The following is a 20,145-nucleotide window of genomic DNA, read 5'->3' as shown; positions in this document are numbered from 1 at the left end:
GGAGATTATACCTGGGTGTTCCCAGGTCAGCCGAGAGATACTGTATAATCTCTATAGCATGTCCTGGGGTCTGCCTCGATGCCTCATTTACCAGTTGGTCAACCAGAGTAATGCAGTGCCTTCAACCCACACTCCCACCCCAGCCCCCCCCCACCCCCCCATCCCCCCCATAACACACAACACATTAACAAATTACACACCCAGAACAGCTCTTAACAAAAGGTCTTACCTGATCTGGTAGGGGCATAAATGTGCCTGAGCAACAACTGGCTTATCCAAATTCCCTCCAAATGTTTTTTTAAAAGATACATATGGATACAACTAATTCAGGGAAGGGAAAAAAAAGTCAACATATATGCTACATATTGCTCTCTACTACAATATACATACATTTTTATTTATTTTTTCTTAAAAGTGAGAAACAGTATCTCATTGGGGTTGAGAACAGAGGTTTGGATAGGGAGCTTTCTGATATGACTTGTATACTTCTGGATGGATTGTAACAATCAGGTTTTTCTCAGTCTGAGGAATCACATATATTCATAATTACCACTTTGTGCTAACAATATTGTTTACTCACCAGAAAATATCATGTAAAGCAATAAGCTTTCCAAATCTGTGATTTTAATGCATCCAGACAAGATCATCTACTTCTCAACGTGTGCTAAAATTAGGAAATCTAACCACAGGAGGCAAATATGTGACACGTTAGTTTGTTACTATTAATTCAGGAAAAAAATAGGCAAACGTAGAAGTCGCATGTAAAAAAGTACATTCTTATTGCTTCCATATTATTTAATTAAGTAATGCAGAGCTCAGTGCAATGAATTAAATGTACCTGATTAATAGAAAGTGCATAAAACAATCACATCGGTCCCAGAGAAGCACCTGTAGCTGTTCGACAGTCTGAAATGGGATGCAAGGCCATGATTAGAAGGTTGTGTACTTACAACCTGTCAAAGTAAATACATTTGTATGAGAGTCTGCATACTTTTTGTTTGATCATATACGTATACATACTCTATAGTGTCAAGCATCTAGGCTTTTGCAGGTAACCCTACAGGCAGCTTTAAACCCCCAAATACTACTGCATACCCATGCCATAAGCACCCTCGTTCCAGCTGTTTAAAAGCAGAAGGGACATTGGCTAAAGCTAAGCTTACTGGCTGAACCTGCATGTGCTCTCCTCCTCATACCTCCTTTCCCCCTCTTTCTCAATGGCAATCTGATCCCCTCTGTCCAAAGTACTCTTACTTTTCTTGGAGTGATCAAGACCACATACTGTAAGCCCGGTTGCCCCTTTCATTCAGACAGACACAACTGTGGGCATTGGACTGAGGCATCTGTACTCCAAAGCATCAGCCAAGTGCTCGTCTACCTGGCATTTTATTAAAATTAATGTAACATTCTCAGACTCACTTGATCCAATTCAGAGTTGCATGGGGCTGGCATTTACCTCAGCAGGATGGAGCATGATGGCCAGCACTGTCTGAATGGAGATGCTTGCATATGGTTACAGTAGCCATCCATCTATCTTCATACGCCGCTTCTCCAGGGCAGGGTGACAGGGCAGCTGAAGCCTATCCCAGCAGTCACTGGGTGCATGGTAGGGCTCTTAACATGATGTATATTTTCTTGGCTAGAAATGATCTAGTGGTGCGTTATCAATGGATAATCTCAGGATGTGCTTACCGACTACCTGTCAACTTAAGTGTGTACCAAGAATGCTTTCATAACTAATTTTAGATGCCTTGTGACAACAGCATTTTCTTCAGTCATGTCAACTGACACGCTACGGTTGTTGATGTGGACCAACGAAAACATGCATGGAATTAGACTCCAATATGCTGCAGTCTGCACAAGTGGTTATCATAAACTACCACTTCTTCTTAGAAAGCTTTAAGTGCAAATTTAAAGAGGCTGGAGGGACAGACATAAAAGCTTTGCTAAAATAGTAACTTATTTGAAATTCTTCTAATAAAAGCAGCATAACATTACAAACTCTCTAGTGATATGAAAGAAGCAAAAATAAAAAGACATTGCGGACAGCTTTTAAAAATTTTTAAATAAGAACACTACTTGAATGAAATTCTGCTTTCCCCTAAGTACGGTTGCAACCTTCAATTGCAGACAGCAACTGCCTCTGCCAAACTCTTCTACAAAAAGCAAACACACAGAAAAAACAGCACAGCATTATCTGAGAACCTATGGATTTATTTTCAGAATACACACAATTCAGAAATACAAAAAAAAATTAAAAAGTACAGCACCCACTGTTTCCCCTCCCCTCCCCTCACTATTTACACCCATTACTCTTTTTGTAAGGATTACAGTGCTGGGCATCAAGTTCTTAACCATCACAGTCATCAAAACACTCATTTCAGCCCAATAACATGGAACCCTTATACAGTCTTTTTCCTAGTGTGCAGGATACCACCAAGATGCCACATGGTGTATCTACATAACGGCACAAAAAATAATATTCCACCAACCAAACCAATTTTAATAAGGATAACAGAATATTATCATTTACACAAGGAACCTTAAAATTTCCACTTGAAATACTGCTTTTTTTTTTTTTTTTGAACCATTTAAGAAAAAAAGGGTATGAGGCCTAGTGTGAACTGCAGAACTTAACAGGAAAGCAGTCACTTTTTACTCAGTTACAAAAAGGTATTCAATTTTAATATGCACAGGCATTGGCTTTTTCTCCAGTTTGGTTTAATTCATCTTAAAAGACTCCTGATTAACAATCCTCATTACAGCTGTCACCACTGCTTTAAAAAAGCTAAAAACACTGCATGAAGATATTTTTCTCCAAACCGCTTTAGTTGAAAGCTGTCCAAAGAGACTTCTATAAAAAAAACAGTGTAGTACGCCATTGCTGCCAATTTTTTTAATTCTTAAACGGAGCACTGCTCTCTTTTTCTTGCAGTGAGCTTTTCTTATTGCTGGTTTGTGCTGAAAACCAGTTACCATCCCTTTTTTAAAAGATTGCTAATTGATCAACTAAACATTCAGAGTACAACAACAATAATAATAATAACATAATAATGTTAAAAGAAATATGTATAGATAATTTTAAAATACATTCAAACCATTGTACAAATGCTGTCACATGTACTGGCAAAACCATACATATAATATTTAAAACATTCCTGCTGGTGGACTACCCATACAGCACCACCAAGATGGACAGATAAAAATGAGGCACTATGAAAATTAAAAAAAACAAAACAACAATGTTGGTCATGGGACAGGTATTAGGTGCTACAGTATTATACAAAGAGCAGAATTGTTTTGGACCAACCAGGGGAAGAAGTTCATTTTACAAATTGTGCAACTTTTCATACAAAAAACCAAGTCTTAACAAATAAAGATCATGAAAACCAATAGACATTTTCCTAAGGTTCAGAGAGATCAATAGGATGCATTTACCTGTAATTAAGAGGAGTTTGTATTGGCTGAGCAAACATAAAACACTTGTAGCTCAAAATACACTTTCTTCAGATTCCCCAACCTGATAAATATATTCAGATGTAACTGTAGTGTAATCGTAATAATGATTAGACTGTCATGGGTGAGGAGATTCAAGTAAGTAAAAATCTGAATTGTCTATTTTTTTAGTTATGCAAATATTTGAGGCTGTAAAATATCATAATATCAAAACAGCATAAATTCACAGTAGCACTAGATGACAATTGATTTAAAAAAATTGTTTTTGTATATTTGTTTTTCTTAAACCTGAGCTGCAATCAAATTTTGTCCAAACTTCTAATTTTACCTCATTTAGGCAGAAGCTGTTAGTGCAGACCAGTTGGCACATACATAAATTATTGTAGTGTTAAAATGTCCCAGAGAGTTTCAAGATGAAGATCTGGTTAAAAATATACAGTACCCCCTCCCATGCTTCATGAAACATCATCTTTTGTCTTGCGTATACTGGGATAAGCCCTCACATACTGTAGATTTATTTTATGGAGCACAACAAATACAAAAGCAGCATATGTTCATCTAGAAGACAGATGAGAAAGAGTTTGAAATGATGATAAAGTGGAACGGGTTTTAAATACAGTATCAGAATTTTGAAGGAAAATAAACAAAAGGCAGGACTCTTCAAATTATTTAACTCTCCTTTTTGAATAATAATAATTATAATAAAAACGGGGGGAAAAAAAAACTTATAGCAATAACTGCAAAAGAAGGTAGTGGAAAATTGCTGCAGGCGTACTGGTACTGACCAGAGCGAAAGTTCCTCATAGGAATATTTGTCCATTTAGATATTAAGTAAGCACCTCACTTCCAATCAGATGAGCTTTTTCCTATAATTACCTTCACATACAAAAATGTGTGCAAAAATATTAGTAGCAGTATGACAACATGCAGGTAATGACAATTACACCGTTTTTCATCTGGCTTCCTCTTGCTGCAGAGTCATAGAAATTGAAAATTCTAGTTCTCAGTCTCCTTTGCTAGGACCTGGATTTTATTAAGGGATTGCTGACATGTCAGTTCTTAAAAATGTGCTGCACTGTCAAGTTTTACAAAGGATGATTTACAATTTTATATATTTATTTATTTTAAAAACTCCCTTTCTGCCATTGACAAAAATACTGAAGTGCCAAATGTTAATGTTCAATGTCACATTTATGGAGTTCTACACACCTGAATAATACATTGGGATACTGGAAAGTGCAGGTTTAGCGATTACCTGCCACAAGAAATGTTTCTTACGTGGGAGTAGCTAATTATCTCCCAGTTGCTGGATGTAAACATCTCAAAATGTAAACAGCACTCAGATTTCAGGTCTCCTCTTCCCCTACAGTTTTGAAAAGTACCACTTAACAGTCCCATGGATGTCACCAACATGTCTCCACAATGACATTCTGATTATCACTGAAATAGATGACCACTGGAAAACTTGGACTTGTTAGAGTTCCTCAAAAAAGGCAACTCTGGACTTAGTGCTTTGTAGTGTGAGCTGTAAGAAAAGAGGAAAAAAAAAAATAGGTGAGACTCCCAGTTTCTTTTTTTGTTGCATTTAATAAGTGAACATTCTGACTGCTTCTGGAAGGAAATCTGAAGTGGACTTGTAAAGGGATAGGCTAGTCCATGCTTGAAGAAGTGTACGCACCACTCTATCATCTTGTTAAAAACTGGAACCATTACGCCATTTATAGGTTTTAGAAGTCAACAATGAACAATTTGGTTACCGGCTCCACAAAAAAATAAAAATAGTATTAGTAACAGACTGCATCACCACTGCCCATCTGTAAAAATAACATTTTCAAGACTTAAAAGATATCCAAAATGTGTCAGACTGAAAAATAATGAGATTTCCAGTCTCAAGTTTTTCAAAAAGACAAGATAAAAATCCGCCATTAATTGCTGTGTATACACATAAAAGAGAACTAAACTGCAACTATTCCAAATCTGTGGATATATGAAGAAATAATGAAAATTCATATATATGTTAAATATAATATATATTTACACAATGAAGCATATTTTCATTTTTTATCAAAGTTATCTTATGCACTGATATCACATGAGAAACAAAAGACAAAGGGGAGAGGAAAAAAAACTTTCAACTCAGCCTTAGCAATCTTTAAGTGCATGAAACCCTACTTTTATAAGGCCTGTTTATTAGCGAGAAGACTGGGAGATGAGCCATTATGGGAACAACTAGTAAGAACTAGGAACTGACTAAACTTTAATTTATGGAGCAGAAAATGTCAAAATGTTCTTGATCGGGTTGTGACAAACAGGTGTTAGAAAACTTTTTCTTTTAGCTAAAATGAGACATTTCTGAGTCATAGATGAAAATGCAGAAATCTGACTACAGTAAAGAAAATTTCTTCCCCTGTATCCAACCAAGTAATCTTACTACTTAACTAAGTTGAATATCCCTATTGCTTTAATTTGTGATGCAGAAACTGCCAAAATGGATCAGTCATCCACCTCTCAGGAAATGAGTAGCTCACCCTTTTCATTTTCAAAAGAAAGAAAAAAAAATGATGCACCAAGCAAAAAAATTCTTGTCTTGCAGAGTATGATGCTGCTGTGACATAAAGAAGCGATCTGAGCGTCATGAGAGAACAAAATGTTTAGGAATATACTCTGAATGTTTATAATGCAGCATCAAAGTGAGGCATAATTTGCTCAGAATGTTCACTGACTGCTAGCCTATAAAGCACCCATCTATTTGCAGTCGATCAGTTATGAATTGAGTGAACACAGCTTTATGCTTCCTCATGTATTTGAAAAAAGCGATATTACTAATCTTATGGGCTACTCCTCTCAAATTATATATGTACACACACACACACACATATTATATATATATATATATATATATATATATATATATATATATATATATTTATTGTGTGTGTGTGTTATATATTATAAATATAATATAAATAATACACACACACACACATACAGTGCATCCGGAAAGTATTCACAGCGCATCACTTTTTCCACATTTTGTTATGTTACAGCCTTATTCCCAAATGGATTAAATTCATTTTTTTCCTCAGAATTCTACACACAACACCCCATAATGACAACGTGAAAAAAGTTTGAGGTTTTTGCAAATTTATTAAAAATAAAAAAATTGAAAAAGCACATGTACATAAGTATTCACAGCCTCAAAACTGAGCTCAGGCGCATCCTGTTTCCCCTGATCATCCTTGAGATGTTTCTGCAGCTTAATTGGAGTCCACCTGTGGTAAATTCAGTTGATTGGACATGATTTGGAAAGGCACACACCTGTCTATATAAGGTCCCACAGTTGACAGTTCATGTCAGAGCACAAACCAAGCATGAAGTCAAAGGAATTGTCTGTAAACCTCCGAGACAGGATTGTCTCGAGGCACAAATCTGGGGAAGGTTACAGAAAAATTTCTGCTGCTTTGAAGGTCCCAATGAGCACAGTGGCCTCCATTATCCGTAAGTGGAAGAAGTTTGAAACCACCAGGACTCTTCCTAGAGCTGGCCGGCCCATCTAAACTAAGCGATCGGAGGAGAAGGGCCTTAGTCACGGAGGTGACCAAGAACCCGATGGTCACTCTATCAGAGCTCCAGAGGTCCTCTGTGGAGAGAGGAGAACCTCCCAGAAGGACAACCATCTCTGCAGCAATCCACCAATCAGGCCTGTATGGTAGAGTGGCCAGACGGAAGCCACTCCTTAGTAAAAGGCACATGGCAGCCCGCCTGGAGTTTGCCAAAAGGCACCTGAAGGACTCTCAGACCATAAGAAAGAAAATTCTCTGGTCTGATGAGACAAAGATTGAACTCTTTGGTGTGAATGCCACGCGTCACGTTTGGACGAAACCAGGCACCGCTCATCACCAGGCCAATACCATCCCTACAGTGAAGCATGGTGGTGGCAGCATCATGCTGTGGGGATGTTTTTAGCGGCAGGGACTAGAAGACTAGTCAGGATAAAGGGAAAGATGACTGCAGCAATGTACAGAGACATCCTGGATGAAAACCTGCTCCAGTGCGCTCTTGACCTCAGACTGGGGCGAATGGTTCAACTTTCAGCAGGACAACGACCCTAAGCACACAGCCAAGATATCAAAGGAGTGGCTTCAGGACAACTCTGTGAATGTCCTTGAGTGGCCCAGACTTGAATCCGATTGAACATCTCTGGAGAGATCTTAAAATGGCTGTGCACCGACGCTTCCCATCCAACCTGATGGAGCTTGAGAGGTGCTGCAAAGAGGAATGGGCGAAACTGGCCAAAGATAGGTGTTCCAAGCTTGTGGCATCATATTCAAAAAGACTTCAGGCTGTAATTGCTGCCAAAGGTGCATCGACAAAGTATTGAGCAAAGGCTGTGAACACTTACAGTGGTGTGAAAAACTATTTGCCCCCTTCCTGATTTCTTATTCTTTTGCATGTTTGTCACACAAAATGTTTCTGATCATCAAACACATTTAACCATTAGTCAAATATAACACAAGTAAACACAAAATGCAGTTTGTAAATGGTGGTTTTTATTATTTAGGGAGAAAAAAAAATCCAAACCTACATGGCCCTGTGTGAAAAAGTAATTGCCCCCCTGAACCTAATAACTGGTTGGGCCACCCTTAGCAGCAATAACTGCAATCAAGCGTTTGCGATAACTTGCAATGAGTCTATTACAGCGCTCTGGAGGAATTTTGGCCCACTCATCTTTGCAAAATTGTTGTAATTCAGCTTTATTTGAGGGTTTTCTAGCATGAACTGCCTTTTTAAGGTCATGCCATAGCATCTCAATTGGATTCAGGTCAGGACTTTGACTAGGCCACTCCAAAGTCTTCATTTTGTTTTTCTTCAGCCATTCAGAGGTGGATTTGCTGGTGTGTTTTGGGTCATTGTCCTGTTGCAGCACCCAAGATCGCTTCAGCTTGAGTTGACGAACAGATGGCCGGACATTCTCCTTCAGGATTTTTTGGTAGACAGTAGAATTCATGGTTCCATCTATCACAGCAAGCCTTCCAGGTCCTGAAGCAGCAAAACAACCCCAGACCATCACACTACCACCACATTTTACTGTTGGTATGATGTTCTTTATCTGAAATGCTGTGTTCCTTTTACGCCAGATGTAACGGGGACATTTGCCTTCCAAAAAGTTCAACTTTTGTCTCATCAGTCCACAAGGTATTTTCCCAAAAGTCTTGGCAATCATTGAGATGTTTCTTAGCAAAATTGAGACGAGCCCTAATGTTCTTTTTGCTTAACAGTGGTTTGCGTCTTGGAAATCTACCATGCAGGCTGTTTTTGCCCAGTCTCTTTCTTATGGTGGAGTCGTGAACACTGACCTTAATTGAGGCAAGTGAGGCCTGCAGTTCTTTAGACGTTGTCCTGGGGTCTTTTGTGACCTCTCGGATGAGTCGTCTCTGCGCTCTTGGTGTAATTTTGGTCGGCCGGCCCACTCCTGGGAAGGTTCACCACTGTTCCATGTTTTTGCCATTTGTGGATAATGGCTCTCACTGTGGTTCGCTGGAGTCCCAAAGCTTTAGAAATGGCTTTATAACCTTTACCAGACTGATAGATCTCAGTTACTTCTGTTCTCATTTGTTCCTGAATTTCTTTGGATCTTGGCATGATGTCTAGCTTTTGAGGTGCTTTTGGTCTACTTCTCTGTGTCAGGCAGCTCCTATTTAAGTGATTTCTTGATTGAAACAGGTGTGGCAGTAATCAGGCCTGGGGGTGGCTACGGAAATTGAACTCAGGTGTGATACACCACAGTTAGGTTATTTTTTAACAAGGGGGAAATTACTTTTTCACACAGGGCCATGTAGGTTTGGATTTTTTTTCTCCCTAAATAATAAAAACCATCATTTAAAAACTGCATTTTGTGTTTACTTGTGTTATATTTGACTAATGGTTAAATGTGTTTGATGATCAGAAACATTTTGTGTGACAAACATGCAAAAGAATAAGAAATCAGGAAGGGGGCAAATAGTTTTTCACACCACTGTATGTACATGTGATTTCTCGGTTTTTTTATTTTTAATAAATTTGCAAAAACCTCAAGTAAACTGTTTTCACGTTGTCATTAAGGGGTGTTGTGTGTAGAATTCTGAGGAAAAAAATGAATTTAATCCATTTTGGAATAAGGCTGTAACATAACAAAATGTGGAAAAAGTGATGTGCTGTGAATACATTCCGGATGCACTGTATATATATATATTTATCTATGTGCTGATTATAGTGATGGCTCGGGAAAAACGATTATGTCCTCCAGGAAAACATGAAATTTGATCACGAAATTCCTAATAAAATGGTTTTCACGTGCTTCTCTGTCATGCATAAGAATTTTATGGTAGTGGTTTACTTAGCAATATGTTAGCCAAAAGAAATGTGTATGAGACATTTTGAGTATATGACTGGATACCTGATATTTGGAAAATGCGTGGAGTAATTAAAAAAATTCATGGCCATGTTGATATTAATTGCTGTTGTTTAAGCTGGGGTCACAATTTATACCTTCTGTATAAGTAAATGTGTGACTTCCATTAAAACAGGAGATTAAAACTTTGTCTTGGTTATTACTACAGACAGCAAAATACACTTTTGAATTGAGTATTCCTGTAAGAGAATTGACTGCAATTTGGCCAGCATAAAACAATGAGTATAAATCTATTGTAAGGAACTAACAAAACAAGATATGCTAATTAACTTTATGGCAATTTAATAATGGAATCAACATAAACTACACAGTCAATAACCAGATGAAAATTTCTTTTTTTGGGTGGAGTATTCATTTAAGGAATTTACATTTGCATCTAGAATTTCTCTTACAGTTACAGCCTTCATGTCTTTAATTTTTAAGAGAACATGCAGTAAATTCAAATTCTGTACTCTGGAACTAAAGTACTCTCTAACCAAATGCTTGAAGGATAAATACAAAAAACAACCTCCTATTTGTCTTGTTCCTCTGAATTGTATGCTTGTGCACTTTGTAAAGCACATTGTAATGCTGTACTCAGTGAAACAAACAAACCAAACAACCTTTATTTCACATCGTAATTTTGCTTAGTGAACACCAATAAGATTAGATCAGGATCCCATTACCCTATTTTATAGTGGATACTGTTTGCAAACAATGGCCAAATTTGATTAGACCAGGTTTAAGAGATAACCAAAATGGAATTTTTATATAATTACTGTGTCATTCCAAATTAATTTGTAAAATGGAGATTACCTATTTTCCTGGAGGATTTAGACAGAGTGTTCACTAACCTAATGAACTGAGACAGGATGGGGTCTACATTAATTTTATCTGCAAGAAAATGCATTGCGAAGGGGGGGGTTACAGTTTGGATCATAACCATAATGAATTATTTTTTTTTATTAAACTACTACCTGTCGACTGAAATATAACTCAATATGTAATGACTATATGTCCAGGTACAAATTTGAGGCTTTATGAGAATGTCCATTTGGAAAGTAGTTGATTGGCAGAGGGCACTGAGAAGGAGATGTGCCACTTTAACTCAATTAAATTCATATTTAACAACAGAGTCAAAACTATTAAGTAAACTGAGTATTAAAGGAACATTAGCAAGAGGTTTATTTAAATATATTATCCATTTAGGGAAGCGAATTAAACAGAGGAATGAGAGATGAGGTCTGATATACAGATTTCTAATGTTAACGGATTGAACAACAATGATAAACCTGAGGGATGGGATTGAGATGTTTAAGAGAAAAAAGGGGCAACCTTGGAGTAAGTCCATCTGTAAATATATTTAAATTTTTAAGTACATTATCTTCAGGGGAGGAAAATCATATAAATGTGGTGAAAATGTTATCACCAAAGCCAGTTTGTAACAGGAACATCCCAAAGACAGACCACTTCAATCAGTTAAAACCTTACTTGACATCAGTGAAAGAATGACTGCTAAAGAATCAAGACAAGAAGCCATATCGATAAGTTGCAGGAGTCTGTATGAACTCTAAGGGCATGACATGTGGAAGTAAACTCAATTTGATTTGGGTAAACCAATTTCCACATGACTTCGTTCAGTCCCTGCGAATACTTTGTTAGTATCAGTGTTTGAAAATTTGATACTAGGAATGGAACTTTTTTTTGTGCAAGGTTGTATAAGCTGTATAGTGTTCACTGCCATATTCAGACTGGAAGCATAGTTTATGAATAGTTTAAAAATGGTTCAGGTGGTATATGGTTGTCTCAAAGGGGTTAAACAAACCACCTTTCTAGACACTACCTAATCTTTCACCTCTTCCCACAATGTACTAAAAAATAACAGGTGTTCATTTCTGATGTACTACTAATATAAATTCATGGGGATGCTGAACATTTTTTTTTAATTTGTTTACTTGGTGTTGAGCAATTATGTTAGTCTTTCTATGAGCTGGTTGATGTATTTTCCTAGTTTACTGTGAGGAATGTAATTAAGTTTGCCGAACTGGTGTTTTGGGCTCTAGCAAGTCATGAAAGAAAGGTAATGGGACTCTTCCGGAGTAGATTTGTTCAAAATGTGGCTGCACAGCACTGTATATTTGGGTAAACACAAATATAACTTTCCCAAACCTGCATCAAACAGGAACCAACCATGAGGTGCCAGTTCATTGCAGGGTCCAGTCAAACCCACCACCAAACTTGTGATGGAACAGTTTGTGATCAGCAGTCAACCCAATGCTCACATAAGAAATGCAGGATAAAAAGATTAGAATTGCTATCTGACAAGTACCAATATTAAAAAGATGTTATTAAGTTAAAAAAGAGTAAATATACAGCATGTAAATCTATTAAGCCCCCATAATCAGTCCCGGTTTACCTTTGTGCAGAGTTGAAATGTGTGAAGCTTTTAGCTAATTGCACATATTATTTTGCTTTCTGGCATCACTGCAGATTAAACATTTGACTATCTTTTTCCATTGTGAAAAAATAAACTCAATCACTCAGGGGAAAAATCTGTTCCATTCTGCCTCTAGTAAGAACAAAAGGCTTCTTTAACATCCAGGACCCATTAATCCAATTGTCTCCATACTTTTTAACAGCACCCACTGGCCTCAGATGGCGCTTTGGATAAGCTACATATTAACTAGAGAGTGATTATCCTTTAATTGTGAGAGCATTATTTTAACTAGAGAACACATAAAGAAAAAGCTAAACACCAAAATAAATAAATAAAAATTGAAGTTTGTTACTATTAAAAAAATACAATTTAGTACCAATCAAAATTACATATAACATAGAAGAGATTCAAGCTCCTACTTGACAATCTGCTTTTGTCATGTTTGACAAGAGACCCAATCCCAGAAAGAGAAAGGCTCCTCCAGTCTGAAAAGAGGAGCTTGAGTAGAACATTTCCCTATGAGTACAAATCTGTATTTTTTTTATAGGCCCTCTTTTTGTAAGTGTAATTACCTAGACTAAGCTGCCTCCACCACCCCACATCCAACACGGTGGCCAGACAATTCCCCACATCAGTCAATTCCCCACATTCCCAACTCCCCACAATTACAATTCCCCACATTGCAATTCCCCACATTGCAATTCCCCACTTCCACAACTCCCCACATTGGGATAATATGGAGTGCACTGAATTAATAATATAATGAAGGAATTCTAAAATGCAAATAGTAGTAATTAATCTCCAAAAGTTTTATTTCATGACAATTTATTGAAATGCATTACTGATTACAAAATACAAGTAACTGATATACACAAATGAACAAATGAGTTTAATACAAAATATGCTTGGTACAAAATAATGAATTAGATAAGGTCCTATTCCATTTGCTAATAATTCCACTGTACAGGTTTATCTTTACTCCCGACTAGGGTAAGTTCGCTACAGACTATCAAACGTGCAAACTTGGTGCGCGCGACGCGGAGCACGTAGATACGTTGTAAGGCGCGAGAAGAATTTTATTTGATTTATTTCGTGTTTTTATTTTTACACCATAAGTAGAGTCTATTATTTTTGAGAACTTTAATTTTGGTAATTTAAAAAAGATAAAAATCAAAAATGTTACGTTTTAGCATGTTTTAAGAAAGATTCAAAAAATAATAGAATTCAACTTACCTGTTTCAAATTTTTAAAAGGCAAATTGTATATAAAAATGCATGCTTGGATAATGTATTTTTACATATTTATTAACAAGTAGCGTTTTTAAATAAAATAATGCTCGATGTGGGGAAACGGAGGGCACGCTTTTGTATCATTATATGGACTGTCTTATATAGTACATTAGTCTATGGTTATAATAAATATTATCCCAATGTGGGGAGTTGTGGACGTGGGGAATTGTGAATTTGGGGAATTGCAATGTGGGGAATTGTGATGTGGGGAATTGTAATTGTGGGGAGTTGGGAATGTGGGGAATTGACTAAGGTGGGGAGTTGTCATGGAACCATCTAACACACATACACTCAGAAACACACACATATGCCAGTGTTATCAAGCTATGAACAAAAGCACACAAATTGGGCACAGGCGCATGCAACCACAGTAAGACACACACCTTACTAAAGCTGCAAGTTTCTTTTATCACACCATATTACATCCAACATCAACTCAGCAGGACAAATGTCTGCTGTTACCCGATCACACAGCTGTCAAAACAGCAGATGTATTGAGTATAGCAATTGTTAAGAAGCAATCTTCCACTGCACCTGTGCAGCTTGAAAATGGGATACATCATTTTTGTTAAAGAAATCTTGTTCAGATTGCATGTGATTGATCACGTCTTTTCCATCATTGAGGTTTAATCGCTAATATTAAAGTGAACTCCAAAGCAAGGTCATGAAGGGACTTTTCCTCTGTATATGCTACATATAGCACCTTGTCAAATCCTTTCAAATTTTTACGGTCTCACTGACAATTTAAAATTGTCTCCTCAGACTTAGAACAAATACCCAGATGTGAACAACATTGGTGCTATTCTGAAGCATCAATTATATTTATTACAAAAATGAAACTAGGTAAGTATAATAGGCAATAAACAAACCTGAGTAATGAACCCATTGTATTTCATACAAAGTCACCTTCTGAAGTTTGTCAGACACCACATCTTCTTCCAGATAAAGCAAAATAAGCCATGCATTTTTGCTTTTATTAATTAGACAGAATTATATAACTTAAATATCTTAGGATGAAGCAGCAGCAGCAGCCCAAGGATAAGCATCAGCCCTTTGTTAGTAGAAAGTGACAGACAAGCCTGAACACACAGATATTACCTTTAAAGGTCAACTCAAGTGGTATCTGTAATACAGACCAGTCTTCAGAGGCTATGGCATGAGAAAATTTTGTTATGACAAATGCACAACAGATTCATCCTTTTCAAGTGTTATCTGAGAACACAAAACTTGTGAAATATAAGGGGAAAATAAATTTAGCAAATAGCAGGTTCTTTGGTATATTTCCAACAATCCTTTTTACTCTCATTTTTCCATTTTACTCATGACAATTTCAGAAAGGTTTAATGGTCTTACTGAACAATTGGGCCATCTTAGACCAGTGAGTAAAAAAATCTAAATGAAATGTGACTTTTTACAGTGCTTTATAACCCTAACAAGACATATTTTACACAGTATCCCCAGAAAGTTTACGATGAAAGGGTAAATTCTACAGGCCTATTTTTCTTCTTCTGTTGTAGCACTACAAACTCAATGGAAATGCGATAGAAATGATGGATGTTGAAAAGTGAGAAAGATCCATTGCTTCATCTCAGTATTTCTCATTGTATTTGTCTGTCACAGCTGTATACACCTGCACGAACACACTGCCAATGCCTGGAAATATTCCTCAGTTGTGTTTTAGGGATAACTATTCATCCACTAATCATATTCTGAAAGAAAATAATGCTCTCTCATTATAGGCCTGTAATTTCAAACTTTCCAGACAGCCCATAACACTATAAAGTGTGCATACAAGTGGTAAAGTTGACTTTCGAACAAGTCTCTGCAATATTTCTCAACAAATTACTGTTTAATTAATGCAGATTATGTCATATTTTGGTACATAATAATGTTCAATAAATGCCACATATTAAACAGTAATGTGCTAAAGATGTGCCATTGTTTTATATAGTGGTACCTCATTCTTCAAACTTAATTTGTTTCAGTAGAACTTTTGAACTCAAAGTCCAAATCAATTTTCCACATTAGAAATAATGGAAAATTATTTAATCCGTTCCCAGACCCTAAACAATACCCATTTCAATAAACTTAAACAGCAAATACACATAATTTAAAGTAAAAATAACAAAATTAAACACCATAAATAATAAATTAAAACTATAAATAAAATATTTAAATACTGTATATAAAAAAAGGAATATTGCATTTGAACATGTAGGAGAGAGCTCTGCTAGCAGTGGTGTTATTTTAACCTTTTTTTATTTATCATTTCAAGATATTCTGTATTTATTTATCCTGATGGGATTCGATAATACTATATGCAAGTACAAATAATAGCAAACTAAGGGCTCAGAAGGAAAAGGAAAGGGATGAGGCAGCAAAAGCTCCATCAACGTCCTAAACCAGCCTCAAGTTCACAGACCTTCCAGGACAACACAGCAGCAAAAGCTCCAGTCAGTGTAAGCAAAACTGCGAGTAAGATGGGCAAGGAGTACTTGTCGACTCCAGGAGGATCACTGGAGCCAAGTATGGCCTTTTCATCCCCACCGTCAACTTTAGCTAATTCCCTCTGTGAGTCTCTGACATCATCTCCTACTGAGCTCGCAACTCCGCCTATGGAGATCGGGGAAGATCGAAACACACTATCTGAACTGAGGTTAATGATCTCCACACTCGTGGTTGAGTGAGGACGTGAATGGGATGAGGCGAGATGCAAAAAAGAAACAATAGAGAAATAAAGAATGAAATAAAGAACAAAATAAAGGTCCAAAATGAGAAAATGCATCAGGATATAAAAAAACCTGAAGCAACGTTTAAGTACTAAGTTTATTACATCCTTTACAAAAATGCTATGAAAAATTGATGAAAAAACTACAGGGAAATACAAGTTAGACAGTAAAATTAAAATATTTGCTGCTCAGCTTGAAGATGTTAAGCAAATGTTCACAACTCTTATTGAAATAGTTGAACAATTGGTTTCTGCCACGGATAAAAAAGGAACAATTGCAAAATGAGAATGCAAATTGCTTGCGGACAAACTGGTAGCACTTGAAGATAGATATAGAAAGAACAACAACAGAATCAAATGTCTTCCTGAAAAATGGGAAAGTCCAAACCCAGTGAAATCATAGCTGAGCTATTCTCGAAAATAAATGGACAGGACTTTAAATCGGATATCAAGATCTCTCCAGCCTAATTGTACATGTAGATCAAAGGCCTCCAAACCGAAAAGCCTAATTGTCCATTTTGAGAAACTATGGTCCAAACAAAATCTCATGTCCCTTCTCAGACAGACTGAATTATTTCTGAAAATACCGGCATTCGTATTTTCCCAGATTTATCACCTACAACAGATGCTAGACGCACTGCATTCTACAGTATTAAACAGCACAAACATATAGCTGAAATCAGATACAGCCTCTTGTATCCTGCCAAACTGAAAGTGGTTATTGATGATCAGTTTTACATTTTTAGTTCTCCGGGCTAAGCAGATATATAGCTGAAAAGACTGATCTCAACTATTTTTTGAAACACACAATCATAAGTCACACCATGTTCTGGCAAGGCAAAGAAAATTCTACTTGAAGCTTGCTTTTTAGACCACATGTAAAGCAAAATTTGCCTATATTATTTTTTTTTTTTTACTTAATTTTATATTTTACTTCTTTTTTGGCCATCCCTTTCCCCTTTTTTTAAATTAAGCTGCAATTATTATATTGCTATTTTTTTCCTTAATTATATGCACATTTGGGTCACTTATGGCTATATCTTGGCTAATTGGTTACCAAAAAGTAAACAACTATTGTTTAAGCTTCAGTTTATTATACTGAAAATTCTTTCATTAATTCTATGCACACTTTGTAACAAACTATTGCCTTTTACAGTGTTTTTTACAATTTTTTTTCTTTACCATCAAACCCTTGGTCTATTATATTTGGACTGTTTAAGATTATATCAGTAGTCTATTGCATTTGGACTGTATTTTCACAAGATATCTCAGTTTTAACCTTCTTCACACCACTGCTGGGGGATTCATTTTGCTCTAGACGTGCTCATTCTCTTTGCATGTCAGAGTACTAGATCTTTGAAGTGTGGCTTGCCTAACTTGAAGAGGCACAATTTGGGGGGCTAGGGGGTAGAGAGAGAGAGAGAAATACTATTTCTATTTTATCCCTTATGCCCCAATAACCATTAGTGACAAAATGATAATGTACTCCATAGCTGTATCATTTGGCAATAATAGGAAATCTGTGCCAAAGCTATCATATGTACAATGTTCTACCTAAACCTAAGACTACAAAATGTCAACAAAAGTTCAGAAGAAATATTTCCATGACCAAATAGTGAACTTTGTGAGCTGGAATATCAATGGTCTTAATCATGAATTAAAGAGAAAGAAAGTATTCTTGCATTTAACAAGTCTAAATGCCAAGATAGTATTAGTATTAAGCAAGGATCAGTTTCGGTTGCAAAGAGAGTGGTCTGGCCAAATTGTTCACTCTAGCTATACAAAAAAAAACCTGGGGTGTGGTAATCTTAATACACAGAACTATCCAATTTGTAGTGTCACATGCAATATCTGATTCTGAATTGCGACATGTCATGGTGATGGGCAATTTATCTAATACTAAAATGATTTTGATTAATATCTATGTACCAAACATGGATGATACAGCTTTCTTCCAAAATGTATTTGCATCTATCCCTAATGTGATAGATTATAATAGCCAGGAGACTTTAATTGTGTTTTAAATCCAGACCTAGATAGATCCTCAGATACAACGGCAATAACATATAATGCTGCAAAGATAATTACACAATTTGTAACAGATCGTAACTTATCTGATCCATAGAGGTTCTTAAATCCTAACCCAAGAGCATACTCCTTCTTCTCACCCTTACATCATTGTTACTCAAGAACTGATTATTTCCTCATAGACAATAACTTTTTGCCCACTATGAAATCTTACAAGTATGACGCTATCTATGACCATGTCCTTCTGATCATTGGTCTTAAATTACTGCGTCCTATACGCTCATCTCGTAGCTGGCATCTCAACCAGTCATTAGCTGATTAGAGCTAATCAATATATATATTGATTATATAGATAGATGGATATATTCTTCTTCTTTCGGCTGCTCCCGTTAGGGACTGCCACAGTGGATCATCTTCTTCCATATCTTTCTGTCCTCTGCATTTTGTTCTGTTACACAGATCACCTGCAAGTCCTCTCTCACCACATCTATAAACCTTTGCTTAGGCCTTCCTTTTTTCATCTTGCCTGGCAGCTCTATCCTTAGCATCCTTCTCCCAATATACTCAGCATCTCTCCTCTGCACATGTCCAAACCAACCCAATCTCGCCTCTCTGACTTTGTCTCCCAACTGTCCAACTTGAGCTGATCCTCTAACGTACTCATTTCTAATCCTATCCATCCTCGTCACACCCAATGCAAATCTTAGCATCTTCAACTCTGCTACCTCCAGCTCTGTCTCCTGCCTTCTGGTCAGTGCCACCGTCTCCAACCCATATAACATAGCTGGTCTCACTACCATCCTGTAGACCTTCCCTTCCACTCTTGCTGATACCCATTTGTCAGAAATTACTCCTGACACTCTTCTCCACCCATTTCAACCTGCCTGCACTCTCTTTTCCACAATCCCCATTACTGTACTGTTGATCCCAAGTAAAATCATCCACCTTTCGCCAACTCTACTTCCTGCATCCTCACCATTCCACTGACCTCCCTTTCATTTACACACATGTATTCTGTCTTGTTCCTACTGACCTTCATTCATCTCCTCTCTAGAGCATATCTCCACCTCTCCAGGGTCTCCTCAATCTGCTCCCTACTATCGCTACAGATCACAATGTCATCAGCAAACATCACAGTCCACGGGGACTCCTGTTTAATCTCGTCTGTCAACCCGTCCATCACCATTGCAAATAAGAAAGGGCTTAGAGCCAATCCCTGATGTAATCCCACTTCCAACTTGAATGCATCCGTCACTCCTACCGCAGACCTCACCACTGTCACACTTCCCTCGTACATATCCCATACAACTCTTACGTACTTCTCTGCCACTCCCGGCTTCCTCATACAATACCACAGCTCCTCTCGAAGCACCCTGTCATATGCTTTCTCCAAGTCCACAAAGACGCAATGCAACTCCTTCTGGCCTTCTCTAAACTTCTCCATCAACATCCTCAGAGCAAACACTGCATCTGTGGTGCTCTTTCTTGGCATGGAACCATACTGCTGCTCACTAACCATCACCTCACTTCTTAACCTAGCTTCCACTACTCTTTCCCATAACTCATCAATTTTATTACCTTGTAGTTACCGCAGTCCTGCACATCCCCCTTATTCTTAAATATTGGCACCAGTACACTCTTCTCCACTCCTCAGGCATCCTCTCACTTTCCAAGATTCCATTAAACAATCTGGTTAAAAACTCCACTGCCATCTCTCCTAATGACCTCCATGCTTCCATAGGTATGTCATCTGGACCAACGGCCTTTCCATTTTTCA

General features: G+C 37.2%; 1 protein-coding gene across 2 annotated transcripts in view; it reads right to left on the bottom strand.

The window, feature by feature from the left end:
- Positions 1 to 4,416: 4,416 nt before the first annotated feature.
- The window catches only part of nf2a (NF2, moesin-ezrin-radixin like (MERLIN) tumor suppressor a), a 134,545-nt gene continuing 118,816 nt past the window's right edge, over positions 4,417 to 20,145 (bottom strand). The window contains exons 16-17 of one of the 2 annotated variants that reach the window (XM_028825449.2): positions 14,711 to 14,761; positions 4,417 to 4,981 (exon numbers count right to left, since the gene is read on the bottom strand). In XM_028825449.2, coding sequence (XP_028681282.1) covers positions 14,720 to 14,761 — 42 coding nt within the window. In that variant the 3' untranslated portion in view covers positions 4,417 to 4,981; positions 14,711 to 14,719. The remainder of the gene's footprint in view (positions 4,982 to 14,710; positions 14,762 to 20,145) is intronic. The other variant, XM_028825448.2, reaches the window with a different exon arrangement.

The sequence above is a fragment of the Erpetoichthys calabaricus genome, chromosome 18 (assembly GCF_900747795.2).
Source record: "Erpetoichthys calabaricus chromosome 18, fErpCal1.3, whole genome shotgun sequence".
Lineage (NCBI taxonomy): Eukaryota > Metazoa > Chordata > Cladistia > Polypteriformes > Polypteridae > Erpetoichthys > Erpetoichthys calabaricus.
This window is presented reverse-complemented; position numbering and strand designations above follow the sequence as displayed.